Raw genomic sequence first — 20,831 nt, 5'->3', positions numbered from 1 at the left:
ATGGATGCATGGATAGGTGGATGGATGAATGGATGGCTGTATGGATGGATGCATGGCTGGGTGGATGAATGGATGGCGGATGAATGAATGGATGGCTCTATGGACATTACATTTGGAGTACTGTATGGATGGATGCATGGATGGGTGTATGGGTGGATGGATGAGCAAAAATGTTTTAATGCCAGAGTAATGGGACTAATTTCAGCAAATCGGCATCACAACACTATTGTGGGATTACATGATTATGACATCATCGAAGGCAAAAGGGCACAAAAACAAGGTAAACAGAGGGCAGAAGGGCACGAAAAACGGTAGAAACAGAGGGCAGAAGGGCACAAAAAACGAGTGAAACAGAAGGCCACGAAAAACGAGGGCAACAGAGGGCAGAAGGGCATGAAAAACGAGGGCAACAGAGGGCAGAAGGGCATGAAAAAAAGGGGAAAACTATTGAAACAGAGGGCAGAAGGCCACGAAAAACGAGTGCAACAGATGGCAGAAGAGCACAAAAAAAAGGGGAAAACAATTGAAACAGAGGGCAGAAGGCCACGAAAAACGAGTGCAACAGAGGGCCACGAAAAACGAGGGCAACAGAGGGCAGAAGGGCACGAAAAACGAGGGCAACAGAGGGTAGAAGGGCATGAAAAACGAGGGAAACATAGGGCAGAAGGGCACAAAAAATGAGTGCAACAGAGGGCAGAAGGAAGGGCACGAAAATTGAGGGAAACAGAGGGCAGAAGAACACGAAAAACGAGTGCAACAGAGGGCAGAAGGGCACGAAAAACAAGGGCAACAGAGGGCAGAAGGGCACGAAAAAAAAGGGGAAAACAATTGAAACAGAGGGCAGAAGGCCATGAAAAACGAGTGAAACAGAGGGCAGAAGGGCACGAAAAACGAGGGCAACAGAGGTCAGAAGGGCACGAAAAACATGGGAAACAGAGGGCAGAAGGGCACGAAAAACCAGGGCAACAGAGGGCAGAAGGGCACGAAAATCGAGTGAAACAGAGGGCAGAAGGAACATGGTCAAAGAGCACACCTCTGTCGGTGACTCATGCATGTCTCCTCTGAATAAGCATGACGCATTGTGGTATCTAGACGTGAGGGTACTTCCGCTTTCATGAGGTCACAGCACAGGGGGCAAGGTGACTTTGTATCACCTGACTTGCACAGTCCCTTAGATTAGAATCTCCCTGAGGTGTAATACCAATCCATGACTCTCGGATAATATGGCTCAATCGGGTGATGTTTAAGTACTATGGCCAACAGGATAGCCTCCACCCGGAAACAAACTTCTAGGCGGCAGGCGAGTGAGTCTTCAAACCAATCGTGAAACAGGGCAATGTAATAACAGTGACTATCTGTACGGAGGGTGTATTGGTGTGTGAGCGCGCTCGGTATACTGGTGATGTCACTACTTTCAGGCGGACTGCTGTATAGTTCGGGATCGAGCTCCAGGTCACGAGGCTCCGCTCCGCAGCTGCTCTGCCTTCCGCCTACCCCTGTGTCGCGTGCACGTCGCAATCCTTGAGTGAGAGGGCTCAAGTCGCATTTCCCGGCCTAATATCGGCCGGCCGGCGGCCGGCCTACGTCATAGCGTCGCATCTCGCGACACACCTACGTGTGGGGCGCGACACAGTAACGTGTCTCGCCACACAGTTTGGAAAGCACTGCCTTAGCTACTGTGGAGAAATGTAGGTGTTAAACTTGATAGCACACTATCTTTAAGGGACCAGATTAATGCCACGTGTGGCACCTGCTATGCAACAATGAGACTGTTACAAAAATTGTTTCCCTGGTTACCTTCCACCTCAAGGAAAACCCTTGTCCAGGCGCTTATAATTACTCAGCACACAATGAGAAACCGGTCCCAGGATGCTTGTTTCTGGTGCAGAGAGGACCTGGTTCGGCAGTTCGGGCTGGACTGTTACCACGTAGAACATGGTTAAGACTGATTTGCATATGGCTAGGTCTGAACTGTTGCGGCGAAGTTAGCTAAAGAACGATGATGGATTGAACCCAGATCTAATAGTGACAGGGGGAGTGGAAGGTTTCAGTGGTCCATCCATCATCTTCTTTGTTTTGCTTTGCTCGCCCTAAGTTGGCAGGGTATGTCCAGATGTTGTTCCCCTGCTCACTTTGCCACTGGATTCCACCTAGCCTCGCTGATGTGGGGTGATACCCCGAAACCGGTCACAGGATGCTTGTTTCTTGTCCAGGAATGGCTTGGCAGTTTGGGCTGGACTGTTCCCATAAAGAACACGGTCAAGACTGATTTACATATGGCTGTGTCGGAACTGAGATGGCAAAGTGAGCTAAAGAATGATGATGGATTTAACCCAGATCTAATAGTGACTGGTGATGAGTGTCTGAAAAGTTTCAGCGCTCCGTCCATCATCTCCTTGTGTCTGCTTATAATTAGTCACCTGGACTATGGAAATGCATTGTTGGTTGCAGCAAATGACAACTGGCTGTCTAAACTCAAGGTCATTCAGAACACCGCTGCCCAGTTGCTCTGTAACTTACCTGCGCGTTCATCTCTGAATCCCATACTAAATAAATTACATTGGCTGACCTTAAAAAAATTGTAAATTTTCAAGCTCTGTTGTTTGACTCATATGGCCCTGTATCAGACTCAGCCCATGTACCTCCGTTAAAATTAAGTTACTATTTGCCTTCCAGACAGTTAGGATCTTCAAATAAATCATTTCTGCAGATACCACATAACCATACTGCAAGATTTGGCAGTAAAGCTTTCTCATACATGGCTACTCATCATTGGAACAATCTTCCTTTCCATATCCGCACTTGCCCCATTTCATGAATATTAAGATGGTCAAAACTTTCCTATGCCTGCTGAGTTACTCCTTCGGGAGCGAGTCATGCGAGATATCACGTACCTATAACATAGCATTCAGGCACACCTAAACTCTCTATTCTGTGTGGCAGTCTAGGAGGAATACATAAAGCCCAGCTGTTAGCCACTCCCAGTCATGTGACCCAGAGACCGGCTACAGGCACTATTACAATTGCAAAGACACCAAACATGAACCGGTCACCTGCTCCCATTTGGATAGTTCAGCTTATTAACTGTAATAAGGTAACAACATTGTTAGTCTATGAGAGAGGTAGTACGCCTTGCAGTCGTGAAAAATGAATTTAGGAGATTTTCACTACCAGGACATATACAACTTACAAAATTTACACGCAATGCAGCGCCGCCCTCCGAAAGGCGGCGCTGTGTGCACAACAGGGAGAGAGCAGAAGAGTGCATATTTTTAAAGATATAGCTCTTTCCCTTGCACCAGCACTGATTTCAGTTGCTGTGTGCCATGCGCTGTAGTGCTAGGGTGTGTGCATGAGTGTAGCATAGGTTTTGTACAGGAAGGGTATCCTTCCTGTACAAAATACTATGCTAGGCAGGAATGCAAAGCTTTGCATATGTGCTGCACAGTGCAGCACGCATGCAAAGTCAGAAAAGAAAGGAAAACTTTTCTTCTTCCTTGCACCTAGTTGAAAAGGGAGCAGTTTACTCACGCTAAACCCAATCTACTGTTTTTAGTAAATTGGGTTTAGCATGAGAAACCTTGGGTTGTTGCATGGGAATGCCCATGCACAATGCTGGGTACGCCCCCATGGCGCAAAGTAATGCGAAGCAATGCATTGCCCTGCTTCATATTACTTTTACGTTATTTCCAGGGCTAAACAAGTTTAGTGCTGGAAAGTTAATTAAGAAAAAAAGATTTTGCGCCTTTTTGCGTCACTTTTGTGATGCAAACATGGTGCAAAATCGTAGTAAATCTCCCCCTCCGTGTCCTACTTTTTAAACACACTGTATCCTGCCCTGAGGACTGTTTAGGGTTTACCCTAATTAATTGCAGGTTTATATAGCGCTAGGATCGACTCCCGGAGGAGTATCTCCGCGCTTCGACCGCTGCGAAACCCTTCCTGGCTTCCCTGAGAGATGGTCCCTTAATGGGTACCTCCAGGGTGAGACCAGGCATCCCCGGCGGTCTGGTGGGGCCGTTAGTGAAGATGAGGCAAGCTAATGCCCAGAGTTGCCGAGTGTGATCGCTGATCAGAGTGGGCACCGAGGCGAGAGAATTATCGAGTCCTCTGACCCTGGTCCAGAAACCTGCCGCGCCGGGAATCGAACCCTGGTCCCGGGCCGTCCTCTGCTCTCGGGTCTGCCGCCTCTAACCAGTGAGCCACACTACTTCACCTAGGGGTGACATATGTATTAACAAGCAATGGCATAGCCAAAAGGTCTCGCCTTTGGGATCTTATAAGTGTTTAGCAAGAGCTATTGGCTTTTACAATTTTGTTACCGTATATATAACTAAGACGAGATTATGTACAACTGAATGACCCTATTAAAAATAGAATTAACATCAAAAATATCTTCTAGGTTTTTTTTTTGTTGCAATTCGGGCAACTTTTTGCTGCCTGTTCTAAAGCTGGTTTGTTATAGTTTTTATGTTGTTATTGGCAAGGGGAGACAAACAACGGGAGGGTGGAGGTTGGGAAAGAGTACCTGAATTACAACACTAGCAGCGGACGGACACTAGGGGACAAGCAACAGATTCCAGATTCTGAAGGCAGACTGAGGTGGTGCTGAGTGATGCTATGGTGGTTGTATGGTTTTGCAGAGGTGATGCTCAGGTGGTGCTGCTCTCATCAAGGAATGGTAAAGTGCTGTTACCGGGGTGCACACATGTGAGCCTTTATAGGCTGTCCACCTGGTTCAAGACCCATCCCAAAGCCCCCAAGGCCATCTAAAAAATTGCTTTTCTGTAAGCCAACAACTTGACAAAATTCCTTAATTTGCAACTCTCAATACGGAACAGTCAGAAGGCAATTAAACAGCCATGCAACAAAAAAATTAAATGCTAGTTGCATGCTATGGAGAAATACCAGACCAATGCTGTTTACAAAAGGAACTAATTAGACTGATTGCAACCAATCCAGTCCATCTAAATAAAGGACATTTTCTTGTACGAGTTTATCATCTAGTCATTATTTTTCCCCAGTGCTTTTCTAAAACATACAGAATGGCCAAAGGCTGTAAGAAAGGAAATGTGTTCCAATAGTAAATTATAGCTGCAACAGCATGAAGTAGTCTTCATTTATCGTACTTGTTGTCAAGAAGGAACCAACTTCAAACAAAAAGCTCTAGCTAGTTTCTCAATAGGATATGAGGTTACTAGCAGCATGCTACAAATTCTGGTCTTTAGCAGCCAGTGCTTTTATACAGTGCAGGTCATCTACTACTTGAAGGTTCACCAGAATTACTAATCACTCAAATTATTAGTAAAGGATTTTCAGCTTACACTGCAACTGATGCAAAGAGTGGGACATACACCCAGCATTAGCCATTTGCAGGCTATGATTTTTTTAAGAACACACACTACAGCCAGTCCAAAGCGTGGGAGGAATCAGACCCCTACAAAGTACCTACAACAGTTCGCCTAACAGTGTAAGCACTGTATAGGCACAACCTAAAAAGGAAGGTTTATGCCTGGCAAAAGATTTGTTTTGCCAGGTCGAAATGGCAGTTTGGAAACTGCACACACAGGCTGCAATTACAGGTCTGAGACATATTTAAAGGGCTGTTTAAGTGGGTGGCACAATCAGTGCTGTATGCCTACTAGTAGCATTTAATTTACAGGCCCTTGGCCCATGTTGTGCCACTGTACTTGTGATTTACAAGTAAACTAGATAAGCCAATTTGGGAGACCATGTTTTAAGGTGTGAGCACATGCACTTTAGCACTGGTTAACAGTGGTAAAATGTGCAGAGTCCTAAGGCCAGCAAAATCAAGATCAGCCAAAAATAGAGTTCATGGAAGACCACCCCGTGGCTCACATGTCTAATACTACTTATAGGGGGTTTTGAGAATCTTAAAGTTGAAAATCTAATCAGATAATAGAAGTAGATCTGCAATGCAGAGATTTCCGATTTTGAAAAAAGGCATGTGAATAGGTCTTTAAGTTAGCCTTATTTATGCAGGTGTCTGTTTGCCATGTTATGTCTGTCTTCAGATACTTCAGCATATTCCATGAGAGTTTCTTCTTAAACGTTCATTAAACGATTTTTTAAGTTGCATTTTCACAAATATTAAGTACTAGCAGCCCGTCCCGACGTTGTCTGGGTATGAATTGCTGCCGGCCAGTAGTACATTTTTTTGTAGGATTTCGTTTTGATAGCATTTCTTATCTGTGACAGGCCTGTGAAATGCGCCGATTCACAGTGCACTGCTGATGCACTTAAGAGTGCGCGTTCAGTAGTGTGTGAACTCAAGTTTCCCTACTTTATTTTTCCTTGCAATATTATATAGCGCGAACTCGACAACATGGCATGGGCACAATTTACATTACAGAAGAACACATTCATTTGTGGTAGGCACGGGGAGACAAAGCGATTTGCCTGGAATCACAGGATGTTGAGCTGATGCCAAGATTCGAACGTAGCTCCCCAGCTCTAAAGTCGGCAATTCTAGAACTTGTGGCGGGAGGTGTGTCTAAAAGTGTATGTCAGTGCTGGCCATCAATGAGAGAGACCTGTGCATTTTTCAAATCGGTGGTGAAAAAATATGAGTATGTTGCTGGAGATGTGGGTCGCCGTGCCACCAATGTACTTACCAGGGGAGAGTAAACACCCATTATTCTGCAACTTTCTTTCCGCATAGCATTACTCCACATACTTTCATTACGAAAGTACCATGACTCCGCAATGCCATTATAACGCATGGCATTACATTTTATATGCTTTTACCAAGCATACATTTACAACGAAATTCGTTATAAATGCATGAATGATAAAAGCATGTTTTTTTTTAAATGTTTGGATGAGGTAAGTATGGTATAGCGATATATGTTTTGGGGTACTGAGGTATATGTTTTGGGGTGTTTGGGTATTTTAAGCATTCAGATATAGTTTTGGGTTATGGGGTACAGGGGTCGTTTTAGGTATTAGGGATAGGTATGGGTTTTGGGGTACAAGGGTATTTTTAGGGTTCAGGGCTAGGTTTGGGTTTTGGGGTACAGGGGTATTTTTAGGGTTCAGGGCTAGGTTTGGGTTTTGGGGCACAGGGGTATTTTAGGGTTCAGGGGTAGGTTTGGGTTTTGGGGTACCGGGGTATTTTTAGGGTTCAGGGCTAGGTTTGGGTTTGGGGGTACAGGGGTATTTTTAGGGTTCTGGGCTAGGTTTGGGTTTTGGGGTACAGGGGTATTTTTAGGGTTCAGGGCTAGGTTTGGGTTTGGGGGTACAGGGGTATTTTAGGGTTCAGGGCTAGGTTTGGGTTTTGGGGTACAGGGGTATTTTTAGGGTTTAGGGATAGGTTTGGGTTTTGGGGTATAGGGTATATTTATAGGGTTAAGATGGGTTAGTGTTTAAGGGTGTTGGGTTATTTTAATGAGTAAGGGTGGGTTATGATTATGGGGTGCAGGGGTTTTGAAAGGGAGCAGGGTGGACACCCGGAGCTGGAATGTACAGAACCTGGGAAGAAATAACAATGAAATATTAGGCACAATGATCGCTTTTTTTTCCCCGTAATCCCGCGCCCTGCACACGCCCCCCAGCACACGCCCACAGCACATGATATGAGACATGGCATGAAGGGCGGAACGTACCACACGCCCCCAGCATTTGTCACGCCCCAGCACACGCCCACAGCACAACGCAGACACGCCCACAAGGGACTATGGTTCTTTTACCTTTTAAATGTATATGGTGGGCGTCTGCATAGCCTATGTCCTTCTGCTGCAACTGCCCTTTCCAACGCTGTATTGGGTGTTGTGATTGGTGCTGTGGTTCCTGAGATTACCCGCCTCAAAGGTTTGGGCTCTCTCTTTATTATATTAGTATAGATAGGATCTGCTATTATTCATTGTTTTAAGCATAGTTGTTAGTCCATCATGCGCACTGTCTGATTTTTTTAATATTTTTAAAAATGTAGTTAGGGAGGGAGTTGAGGGACTTCTTCAAATCTCTGTCTTCTATACGCCTATTCTATTATTTTGCCATGTTTTTAAGGCTTCACTAATTAACATGTGTTTGGAATGAGCCTTCAGAAGTATTGCCAACCAAAAGTATTCCCATGGGTCATTTAACCGTCCGGCACTTCTTTTTACTTGCCACATCAGGGTTATCAAGCCACTTATAAGGAGGTCCTGACTTTGGGTCTGTTACATGACACTACATCAATAAACTAATAACCCTACATTAATACATTTACCTTGATTTGAAAGTTGATTTTGGGTTCCAGAGCTTGTGCACATTCAGGTAGGTTTTAATATGTATTTTTTATCTTCATTTGATTTCTAAATTGATAATATAAAATGTACTTTTCGAAACCATTCATAAACCTTTTAAACCACGCCACCAAAATGTTTATTACGCACCTTTACATGAAATATATATGTTATTGGCCTCATGTACGTATTTATTTTTCTGTTTTAAAGGCTCTGATCCACTAATTGGAGCCTTTGAGATCGCAAAACAGATTTTCTGGTATGTACAAAACCCCAATTGCGATTAAGTAATAAGTTATCAAATCCCAAAATACATTTCCAAGTAAATACCGAATCGCAAATTGGAAAGGGTGTATTTAGTGCACCCCTTCTAATTTGTGATTCATTAAGGTGTGTATCAATGGTTTGTGACCACAATTGTGGTTGCAAATTATTGATAGGTTACCAACCCCTCTTAGTGGAAGTGATAAGCCATTCAAAAACAGGAATGCAGATATCATCAAATACAGTTGAACACTACTTACTCCTAAAAAAGTTTGTGAAATGTTTAGTTTTTTTTAACCCATCACATGTTCCTTTAAATAAAAATGGTTTACATACAAAACAGAAGTTTGTGAAATGTTTAGGTTTTTTTTAACCCATCACATTTTCCTTTCAAGAAAATGGGGTACGTATAAAACAGATTACGTTATTTAAAATTTATCACAAACGTGGTGGTGTGCTGACCCCAGCAGGCCACCATCCCTGTGAAGGCAGTGAATCATGGTTGGTCAGAACTTTCAACATACCACATTAATACTCATAAGGTTGGTCAAAATGCGACTCAATGCGATTCGGTATTTTGTGAACTTACCTGTAAGTACCTAGGTCGGTTCGCAAAATACCAATACATTCGGTAATAGTCGGTTCGACCATTTTACCAAATGCTTTTGAACACGTCCCCAAATACTTGAGTAAAAAACAAGTTTAGAAATTAATTCATGTAAACAGATTTGAAATAGGATTTGTATTAAATATGCTGCCACAAGATGTCAGTGCAGAACTCCCTTTGGCATAATGTAACAGTGCTTACTTACTGAAATGGTGTTATTTCTTGACAGCTGCCAGAAATCATTGTTGTCAAAAACAAGTGACGAATCTACAGTGGCATCTTATTAACGTATTGGTCATTCTGTTAAGTATAGTTTGATAGGAAAACATTGAAACAACATGCAATGCTTCGTTTATTTTTTATACTTTTTTATTTACTCTTGCAGGCACCCTTTTCCTGCTGGTGATCGAGTGACCTTCAATGGGAAAGAATGCATTTGCCAAAAATGTTTCGTACCCTCAACCAGCAGCATTGGAAATATCACAGTCCAGGGCCTGAGAAGTAAGGAGGGCACAGCCATTCCATTCCCAGTTCATTAGACGAATCGTGAAAGTAAAAGTTGCTGAATTATGAAAGATAAAAGTATATTATATATTGAAATGGTACACTAACTTATAAACTTCACATACTATAAATGATCTTACTGTAGATGTTTCTCAACTGCAAAGGCATGCTTTAGGCAGTAGGGGATAAGCAGGTATTTCAATTTTTAACTTAATTTTTAGCGCTTAATACCAGTGGCGTAGCTAGATCTTGTTCTGGAGGCCGCACGTAAGAGTGGGGGGTTGTGGGGGGGGGTTTAGTTTTCTGGCAATTCCTGCGACGGCCGCAGGTAAGAGCTCAAACTTCAATGGGGCTCCTTTTAGAAGGTGAGACCGAGTTACTGAAACAAACCAGCATCAGCCCCCACCTCAGAAGCCTCCACTGGCTTCCCCTCCAGAAGAGATGCCCGTTCTAGCTGCTGACTTATGCCAACAAGGCCCTACACAACACACAGACCCTCCTATATCGACCACCGCCTGGCCTTCCACCAGCTGACCTGACAACTCTGATCCGCCGCCTTCACACACGTCCCCCACATCTGGCGAAGCCGCAGTGGAGGTCGTTCCTTCTCCTTCTTCCTGCCAAGTCCTGGAACAACCTCCCACTCCACCTCCGAACCTGCCATTCACTCGCCGGCTTTAGAAAGGGACTCAAGACCTGGTTTTTCAACTAAGGCTCTCCATACCTTCAGCGCCCGGATACCCCCTGGGGTGATAAGCAGCGCTATATAAATAAATACAGACAAATCAAGTTACTGTAGTAAACCATATGTAGAAAGAAAAGTGTGTTATTCAATCAACTACGGAGAGGTTATGCAAACTGTACACTACGCAACATATTTAGATTTCATTCATTTATTCATTCATTGAAGTGCAAGATGCTATATATTACTGAGCTGGGGGTCTCTTTCAAGTGTCAGTCTTCCCTGAGATGTGGCTTGACATAACATCTGCGTTTTAAGCTGCGGGCCTGATTCTGATCATTGCAGTCGGTTAAAAGAGACCAAAAAACAAAGTCAGTATGTCACTGTAGGGTCAGTGTATGTCAATGTCAATTAATGTCAAGGAAGTCAGCATCCATTGCAACATATTTCAACTATAGAGGATATTAGGACAGTGCTCACCAAAGGTCCCTGAGGAAACTGTGAAATAAGGCCTAGCCTTAGAGACAAATTAGCGGAGAGACTAGACTAATGTCTTTCTGAAAATGTCATACATAATATACATACATAGAGGGGCTTTTGTTCATTAGGCTTTCTCCTTTGCTGTGCTGAATGGTCATTCACAGTTTGCTTCTGCTCACCACAGCATACAGCATGGAGCACTGAGTCAGCCCACTTAACATTGGCCCCTTCACTTTGAGTGAGTGCTTAAAGTGTGTGCATTTCATTCAAATCCACCTAAAAATAGCTCCTTTCTCTTTAGTGACAAAGTTGGTTCAAAGTATGCTTATTTATATTTTTTATTTTAACTTTAGATACCTGATATTTATTTTGCCTGACCTTCTGTTGTTCAGTTAGATGGTGATATATTTTTCATCTCCTTTTTATAGTTGTAGTTATAAATTGTTTATGTGACATTGTAACATTGTAGTTGCCTGCAATATAAGTGCTTTTATAGGTCCTGATATAACTTCTCTCCTTCACAAACAATGATAATAGTAAAATGTATGATGCAAATTAACAACTGAAAGGCTTATTAGTTTAAAAACATTAGTAGTAAAACACCCACATAAGTGAATGTTTATTGTAAGTGTATGGCACCAAATTTAGGTGGTGGCATATTTTCTATTTTGCTTTTGCTCTTGTGGAATTGGCTTGCAATAAATATAAATAATTAACCATTGCATTATCTGTCCAAGGCATTACCTATTGGTGTTGCCAATGCTTGTAATAACTTTGCATGCAAGCCTACTAATGATGAATGTGAAAATCTTGCACAAAATATTAACAGAGATGACAGTGCACATCTCTTTACGTGAAGCTATCAAAGAGCTAAGCTCAGCTATTAAATGTAAATGTGTCATATTGCATTTGTCTACGACATTTAGATGCATAGCTTAGGAGAACCAAAGAGGTCCCTTACCGGCGCGTACCCATGATGAAAGTGAAACAAAAGTGTCCAACTTCCTCTAACATTAAATGGGGCCCTAAAAAACAATGAATAAATGACCCACTAAGGAAATTCTCAATATGGTTTGTATGTATGGCATTTGATGCATGAATGAGTAAAGTTTACAGAGGAAATTAATGGCACAAGTAGTTCATGAATCTTAAACATAGTGACTAAAATTGTAGTCTGCTTAGAGATCCTAAAAACTGCTTGATCCTGAAGAATGCCATTTGACCTTTCAGGCAACAACATTTGGCCAAACATTCTAGACCTACTGATGTATGAGCCCATTAAAAATCTTCAAATATCATACCATTTATTTTTAATCTTGCTAAAGGGCCAAAGAATACACATGGTAGAATATGGGATAACTGTAGGCAATTTTATATCGGACACCAAGCTAAAACAATCATGTGCTCCATTAACTATCAAAGTAAGGTACGCACACATACACAAGGTATCTTGGGTCAGGAGAAAGCATGCCACTCATGACCCCAGTGAGTGAGGGATAATAGGTAAACCTTCTAATAACAACATCTTGAAAGGACAACAGTAGCTTACTGTTTTTGAGAATAAGACAGAGAAGCAAAAATGTCATAATGTGACAAGAGTTGCTCCAGCTAATCTTACTTTTATATGGGATGGGTTGAGCAGGAGCATGACTTGGTCTCTGAACTAGAAGAAGAGCAGAATTAGAAAATGAAACCGATTGCACAGTTTACCTTGGAATATCACCATTAGTTGAGGAAAATGCTGTACCATTAATGAAAGTGAAAGAGGTATTGGCTATAATTTTTGTTGTTAAATCCTTTTGTTGCTTGTTGCACTGGAATACAATTTAAATAGGACAAGATGTACCTCCGGGTAGCTAAATAACAGGGTTTGCGACTTTTTCCAATATACTGAACTCAGGTTACTCAAACACAAAATTAGTCTAGAAGGTCATAACGAATTTCTATTAGGTAGCAGCGTGTTTAGGAATTTATTCAGTATGCTATATGTCAATGTTTTGTAGCCAAAATCCTGTCACGAAACATTCCAATTTTATTGACTCCTAATATGGGGTGGTAAGCCGTTTACAGAAGGGGAAGGGATTGTACGAGGACTCCTTTCCATTAGTGAATGTAAAAAAAAACTTTTCTTAACACAGCCCCATTTCCTTTTGGGAAAGTGGACTACATGTAATACAAAAAATCTATAGGTAATCCACTTGTAAAAGGAGTCCCTGCTTTTGGGCATTTCTATGGCACGTTTTGGGGCAGATCAATCATTAAATTGATTGAAATAAATTGATTTCTTGCTGTTGGTTTTTTATGGGAAAACAATGCATAGTAGGTCATACTACAAACTGACTGACTGCACTGTTACTTTCCAAACCCTAGTTCTTGTCCCTAGAGACTGACATAGACACAAAACACACTGTAGTAGTGAGAAAGACTATGCTGGAAAATTTACATCACTACCAATTATAAGAAAGGGCTGACACAAAACACATTCTAGCGCCTGCAAAAAAATGGCATATTCTTTTCCCATACCAACACCACTTGCTTTGACCACAGAAACACATTTAGTAAAATAGCGCATTTCATTAAAGATATAACTGACTGTACCAATTTGCTTATGAGAACTTTAAATTAGATTGGCATTTGTTTACTGGATCCTGAACTCAAGGATGTGTTAAGTGTCTATCTTAATCAATAAATCAATCAATCAAAACACTTGTAGAGCGCACTACTCGCCTGTGAGGGTCTCAAGGCGCTGGGGGTGGGGAAGGGGTGGTGGGGAGAGAGATGCTGCTACTGTTTGAATAGCCAGGTCTTGAGTAATCTCCTGAAGGTTAACAAGTACTGGGTCTGCCTTAGGAGGATGGGGAGGGTGTTCCAGGTCTTGGCTGAGAGGTGGGAGAATGATGTGCCACCAGAGTTGCTCTTCGGATGCGAGGGACGGTGGCGATGGCAAGGTCAGTGGAGCTGAGCTGGCGGTTGGGGGTGTAGAAGGTGAGTCATCTGTTGAGGTATGCCGGTCCGGTGTTGTGGAGTGCCTTGTGTGCGTGGGTGAGGAGCTTGAAGGTGATCCTCTTGTCGACGGGAAGCCAGTGTAAAGGATTCAAACATGATGAGGCGTTCTGAATGCGCTATAGTCATTTCAGGAGTTTGGCCGAGTCTCCTGCGTAGAGGGCGTTTCCGTAGTCCAACCTGCTGCTGACGAGGGCCTGGGTGACCGTTCTTCTTGTTTCGATGGGGATCCACCTGTAGATCTTGCGGAGCATGCGGAGTGTGTTGAAGCAGAAGGACGAGACGGCGTTGACCGGCTTTGTCATGGGGAGAGTAGAGTCGAGGATTAACCCCAGGTTGTGTGCGTGGTCGGTGGGTGTTGGTGCTGTTCCCAGGAGACGTCCCAGGCCGAGGGGGTGGAACCGAGGATGAGGACTTCTGTCTTGTCTGAGTTCAGCTTCAGACGGCTGTTCTTCATCCACTCAGCGACGGCTTTCATTCCTTCATGGAGGATGGTTTTGGCGGTGAGGGGGTCCTTGATAAGGGAGAGGATCAGCTCGGTGTCGTCGGCGTAGGAGATGATGTTGAGGTCGTGCAGTCGGGCGACGTAGGCGAGCGGTGCCATGTAGATGTTGAACAATGTCGGGCTCAGGGATGAGCCCTGGGGTACGCCGCAGATGGTACGAAAGGGGGAGGCGGACGCTCTGGGTTCTGCCGGAGAGGAAGGAGGTGGTCCATTCCAGAAACTTGTCACGGATCACAGCGTTGTGGAGACGTGTGCTTAGGGTGCAGTGGCAGACAGTGTCGAAGGCGGCTGACGGGCCCAGGAGGATGAGGGCTACAGTTTCGCCATTGTCAAGCAGGGCCCTGATGTCATCGGTTGCGGCGATGAGGGCAGTTTTGGTGCTGTGGTTGCTGCGGAACCCGGATTGGGGCGGGTCTAGGATGCTGCTCTCCTCAAGGTATTGGGTCAATTGTCTGTTGACGGTCTTCTCGATAACCTTTGCCGGGAACGGGAGCAGGGAGATGGGTTAGAAGTTCTTGAGGTCCTTAGGGTCACCCTTGGGTTTTTTGAGTAAGGCGTTGATTTCGGCGTGCTTCCAGCTCTCCGGGAAGGTCACTGTCTCGAAGGAGATGTTGATGGCTTTGCGTAGATGTAGTGCGATGGTGGCGCTGGCTTTGTTGAAGATGTGGTGTGGGCATGGGTCTGACGGAGAGCCTGTGTGGATGGTGTTCATGATTTTGATGGTGTCGTCGTCATTTATGTTGGTCCAGGAGAGTAGGGAATCGGTGCGGGTGGTGGCCGTGGGGTCGGAGGTCTCAGTGGCTGTCGGGGTGGTCATGTCGTTGAAGCTGTTGTGGATGTCTGTGATCTTGCGGTGAAAGAAGGTGGCAAGGGAGTCGCACAAGCCTTGCAAAGGTGGGATGTCGTTGGTGTTGGAGAGTTCCTGCACGATGTTGAAGAGCTCTTTGCTTTTGTGTGCGTTGATGTCAAGGCGGTCTTTGAAGGAGGCCCTTTTGGCGGATCTAATGAGGTGATGGTGACTGCAGGTGGCATTCTTGTGGGCTGCGTAACTATCCGGTGTCTGTTCACTTTGCCATTGTTTCTCTAGTTTCCGGCAGGTTTGCTTGGAGGCCTGGAGGTCCTCAGTGAACCAGCTGGCTTTCTTTATGGTGTCTGTTGGAGGGGTTTTTGACCGGGGCGAGAAGGTTGGCACAGTCATCTATTCAGTGTCTGAGGTTGCGGGAGGCGGTGTCGGGGTCAGTGGGGTCGGCGGGTGGGCTCCGAGCGTGTTTGGTGGTTAGCTGGTCTTCCGTGACTTTGCTCCAACAGCGCTGAGGGATCTGTTGGGTGTGGTGGTGCGTGGTCGGTTTCTGGAAAGTAAAGTGGATGCAGTGATGGTCGGTCCAATGGAGTACAGTGGTGTGGCTAAAGGAGACGTGGGAGATTGCAGAGAAGATGGGGTTGAGCGTGTGGCCGGCAGAGTGAGTGGCTTTTGAGACGAGCTGTCTGGGTCCGAGGTTGGCGAGGTTGTGAATCAGGGAGGTGGAGTTTGTGTTGTTGTTGTTCTCGAGGTGGAAGTTCAGGTCCCCGAGGAGGATGTGGTCTGTGGAGGCAAGGGCGTGTGTACTGACGAAGTCGGCGATGGCGCCGCTGAACTGTGGCCAGGTCCGGGAAGTTTGTAGATGAGAGTTCTTCTAAGGGTGTTGTTGGGATTAGTGTGGATCTGGAAGTGCAGGTGTTCGGCGGTGCTGAGGGTGTCATCGGTGCTGGTCAAGACTCTGTGAGTGTTCCTGTGTACGATGACAATTCCTCCTCCTGTTCTGTTGGTGCGGTCCCTGCGGGTGATATTGTAGCCATCATGAATGGCTATGGCGATGTCGGTGCCAAGGAGGTGTTCATCCAGGTCTCCATCAGGAAGGCGACTTCTGGGGAGGTTGCGTCGGGAGGTTGAGTCGAGTAGGTCCCAGAGTTTGACGGCGTGTTTGCGGGCAGAGCGGGTGTTGAGTAGAATGCATCTGAGGCGGTTGCGCTCTTTCACGGTGGGTGGGTTGGCGGATCGGATGCTGGTGAAGCTGCAGTTCCGGCAGGTGAAAGGTCCTTGGGTGCGCTTCGGGGTGGCCAGGAAGCAGGTGTGTGATCATCTGGTGTTTAGTGCATGGAGAGTGCTGGCATCATAGCTATGGCGGGCATTTGCTGGGGCCAGGGGTTCTGGCACTGGGCGCGGTCCAGGCGTGGACGGGCGTGTATGGGCTTGCCTTAGGCGCACCTTTGGCGCGCTAGCAGCGCGGCCGCCATATAAGTGGAGGTGGGAGGGAGGAGCAGCTGGGAGGCGGGAGCAGGACGTCGAATGGGCGAGTGGGGGGCGGGTCTCAGGGAAGCAGGGGCAGGAAAAACGGGGGTCCAGAAGGCAAAAAGAGGAGCGGAAAACAGTGACAACAACAGAAATAGGCAATAAGGCAAAAAGCCATTAAACGAAAATGCAGCAATAAAAACAGGAGCAGGCACTAAATACAGCTCAAGTAGGAGGCGCGGCGAACTTACAGCAGCGGCAGCAGCGGGCATTGAGGCACGGACACATGGTGGTGCTGTGCGACGTGGGGTGCGGCCTACCTGAAACCAGGGTCAATAAAGCTTCAGGAAAAATTCCTTAAGAAAAATACTAATTTCAAGTTCTCAGTCATATTCTACTCCTAAAGGACAAGCATGACTTCCCAAACTTAGAAATGGTTTTAGTCAGTTGCCAAATTTGAGAATACAGTTCAGGAAAAACAAAATAAATAGCTTTCTTATCTTCAAAGGTTACATGATACACTATTTCATCAAATTTAGAATTGCTTACTGCGTGTATTTATGACAATGTGAAAGTAAAAAATGTGATGTGCATTCATCATTCGCCATTTAAAGAGTGCACCAAGGGACACCATAGAACTATTGCAAATTGTAGTTCCCACTTTCCAGAATCACTTCTCTACCATGACACAAATTACTGTAAAGAACCCAAGATTAGCTTTATATGAATTGAGCAAGTTCTCTTAACTACGCTTGGAAGAAACTGTATTTAAAGCTAAAAGGGGAAAGAGTTGGCTCATTACATCGCTATGCTTTAAATTATCACAATGAAATGAAATATACCAATGATATGTGGGTATTTTGAGGGGATTCATTTTAGCAACCTGGGATAAACTGTAATGTTGGTTCTACCTGAATGTATCAGTCCCAGTTGTAGGAAACCTATTTAGGTTACATAAATATAACCATAAAAGTACTTTTAAAATCACATTTGATACATGATTACAATAATACCATGTAAAATCACAACACTGTTATAATTATATACAAGACGAGCTGCTTACAGTAAATAATCTTATGGCCTGACAAAAAAAATTCAAGAGGTTTCCTCAAGCACAATAGATATTTGGGATTTTAGTGTCACTCTAATGGTGCATTGTTTACATACACATAAAATACTACTAAGGAATCTCATGCTATGTTCATACAATAAAAGAATATTAGAGGCACTCACTTGGGTACAGCATCAGTATTAAAAAAGCAAGTAAAAGAATTGGGTTTTCAGAGCCACGTTAAAAGTCGATTATTTACAAAAACATGAAGTGCATATGAAATTTCCTCATGCTTTCTCCTGCAGGGAAAAATACCTAGACGTCTCACTTATGATAGAACAGCAATATGAAAATGTCAAGTGACAGAGGAATGGTCAAAGGAATTCCTTAGAACAAGATAGACATTTGGAAAATTCAAACCACTATAATAATCCCAAATTTAGAAAGACATAAGAACATAATAAAATGACACGTGCTTTGTTCAACAATGTAGAATAACTAAAGAACACAGATAAATAAAGCACCAGTGTCCAGCCTACAGATGTCTGGGTGATAGAATATTAATCCCACTAAGGTCTAGGACATCACATTGTTATCAACTCGCTCCCTGAGGGTAGGTTTAGACAGAAAATAAACATACTAATAATAACTTCTGATGCTTATATACCAGGTCCAGTTTAAAAATCTAGAAAGCACAAAGACTATTGGTTCATGTGTGTCATATCTAAGAATACACAGCGCGCAACACCCAAATGAGGGCAGATTGAAATGATCCTTTTAGTCAGTGTTAAAATGTACTTAGGGCAGAAAAATAAAAAGTGGGCCTCAGTTTCGCAAAACTGACAGGCAGAAGGGACATTCCCCTAAATCACCTTTATTCTCCTTTCATTTTGTAGTCAGTGTGTTTAGAGGAGGTGAACCGATTCTGAAGCAGAAGTATAACATTTTAGCTGGATAGGGGATGTTTCATAATTTAGTGTACACTTGTGGGCTAGAAATGAATCTATCAGCCCTCCAGATGTGGTTCACCCCGGGCTTCCAAAAGGATATGATCCCAGTGTAAGCTTTTAATCCCAATGCTCACATTTCTACTCAAATTTTGTGACATATCAGACAGATGTAAAATAAGGCAGAGCTCTTTTACCGCCTTGAGACAAGTTCTTGTCAAAAACAATCAGTTCCTTCATGGCCATTCTGTATGACACCAAATCAGGGTTAGACCATTGTCTGGTCCAGTACTTTAGCCTCCTTAGTTGAGCAATGTGGTCAACCCTCTGGATATTCAGGTCACATCATAATGTATCAGTCATTCCTCAAGTATTTTTAATTTATAAATTTGCCATAAGTATTATTATTAGGCTAAAATTGACAGTACCGATTTACAAATAATTTTACATGTTTGCTCACTTATTTCATGTTATGTTATGTTATGTTATGTTATATATTTCTTGTAGCGCGCACTGCTAGTCAAGACTGTCCTGGCGCGAAAAGGGATTCAGTGTCAGAAAGTAACAAAGGGATAACATAACAGGAGAGAAGATGTGCATTTACATAAATTGCTTGAATAAGTGAGTCTTAAGGTGTTTTTTAAAATAAGTGAGGTTAGTCGTGTGTCTCAAATGGTCAGGGAGGCTATTCCATAGCTGTGCGGCTATGACCGTCATGGATTTTCCTCCCAGACGAGCTCTCTTAAATCTCGGAGTGACCAAATGTCTGAGAGAGGCCGATCTCAATTGTCGCGGGGGATGATAGAAGGCAAACCTGGCACTGAGGTATGGTGGGCAAGGACCATGTAAGGCCTTAAAGGCCAGTGTTAGGACCTTGAAGCGCACTCTGAGAGCAACTGGAAGCCAATGAAGATCCGCCAGTTGTCTTCGTACACTATGGCATTTGGGGATGTTGAATAGGAGCCTCACTGTCGCGTTCTGGACTACCTGCAATCTGCGGAGCAGGAAATCAGGAGCGCCCACGTAAAGTGCATTAGCGTAATCCAGGCGCGACAGGATGAGTGCTCTAGCCACTGTTTCCTTCGCTTCCTGGGGGAGAAGAGGAAAGAACTTCTGGAGGGTGATCAGGGTCCCATAACAGGTTCCCGCCAGTCTCGAGATCTGGTCTCGGAAGCACAGGTCAGCACCGAACCAAATCCCAAGGTTCTTAGCAACTCCACAGTTTCCAGGTGGGCAGGGCAGTCCAATGGGCCAGATGGAATCCCTGAATCCCACCGGGAATTGGCCATACAGGAGGATCTCCGACTTGTCCTCGTTACACTTGAGCTCCGCCTTGGCTAGCCAAGCAAATACTGAGGACAAGCAGGATTGGACTCTCAACGTGTCAAGGTTGTTCTTGTCCCAAGTGAAGAGAAGCTGGGTGTCATCGGCATAGGCCATTATTTTGGCACCCAGACTCTCTGCAAGATATACCAGGGGGGTCAGATATACATTGAAGAGCAGGGGGCTTAGAGTCGACCCTTGGGGGACCCCAGTGTCCACCCCGCTAATCGATGACTGGTAGGGAGGGAGCCAGATTTGTTGAGAGCGGTCCGTGAGGAAGGATTTAACCCACGTGAGAGCGGCACCAGTAATGCCAATATCCTCTAGTCTAGAGATTAGCTGGGCATGTGGGACCGTGTCGCACGCGGCAGAGAGGTCCAATAAAATTAGGGCCGCTCTGCCGCCTCCGTCCAAACAATCCCTAATGGCCTCGGTGACCTCCACCAGCGCGGTCTCAGTGCTGAAGGTGGATCGAAAACCTGACTGGGCTGAGTGTAATGCCCCTGTAGACTCCACAAACCTCTCGAGCTGACGGAATGCCACTTTCTCACATACTTTGGCTATTGCTGGAAGCAGGGAGATGGGTCTGTAGTTAGATGCATCCAGGGGGTCTGCGGAGGGTTTTTTCATGTATCTTTTTTTCTATATTTTGCAAATGTGCATCCTATTGCATTTTACAAAGACACTATATGCAGTTCTTAGATACTTTTATTGTCTTTTTTACATTCTTTTAGTTATGGGAAACTCCTGATCGGTGCAAAGTTGGCCAAATAGAATCAAAATACCTATGCCATGCTCAACACACATTCTCTGCCTACTATTACACTTACACTTTTCTACTTGATACAGTATAAATTGTCCATTTTATTCAGACATTGTTGCAATTTTAGGTGCTCAATAATCTCCCTCCTCCTCAACTGTAGGGAGCTAGAGGTGTAAGAGAGAAGCTC

General features: G+C 44.4%; 1 protein-coding gene across 2 annotated transcripts in view; it reads left to right on the top strand.

The window, feature by feature from the left end:
- Nucleotides 1–20,831, top strand: part of ABLIM2 (actin binding LIM protein family member 2) — a 954,368-nt gene that overhangs the window by 444,885 nt on the left and 488,652 nt on the right. For both annotated transcript variants that reach the window (XM_086964134.1, XM_086964133.1), the window contains exon 4: nucleotides 9,503–9,618. In XM_086964134.1, coding sequence (XP_086820260.1) covers nucleotides 9,503–9,618 — 116 coding nt within the window. The remainder of the gene's footprint in view (nucleotides 1–9,502; nucleotides 9,619–20,831) is intronic.

Source organism: Lissotriton vulgaris, chromosome 3_2 (genome assembly GCF_964263255.1).
Source record: "Lissotriton vulgaris chromosome 3_2, aLisVul1.2, whole genome shotgun sequence".
Classification (NCBI taxonomy): domain Eukaryota; kingdom Metazoa; phylum Chordata; class Amphibia; order Caudata; family Salamandridae; genus Lissotriton; species Lissotriton vulgaris.
The sequence above is the reverse complement of the archived record's forward strand: the minus strand, read 5'-3'. Positions and strand labels throughout refer to the sequence as shown.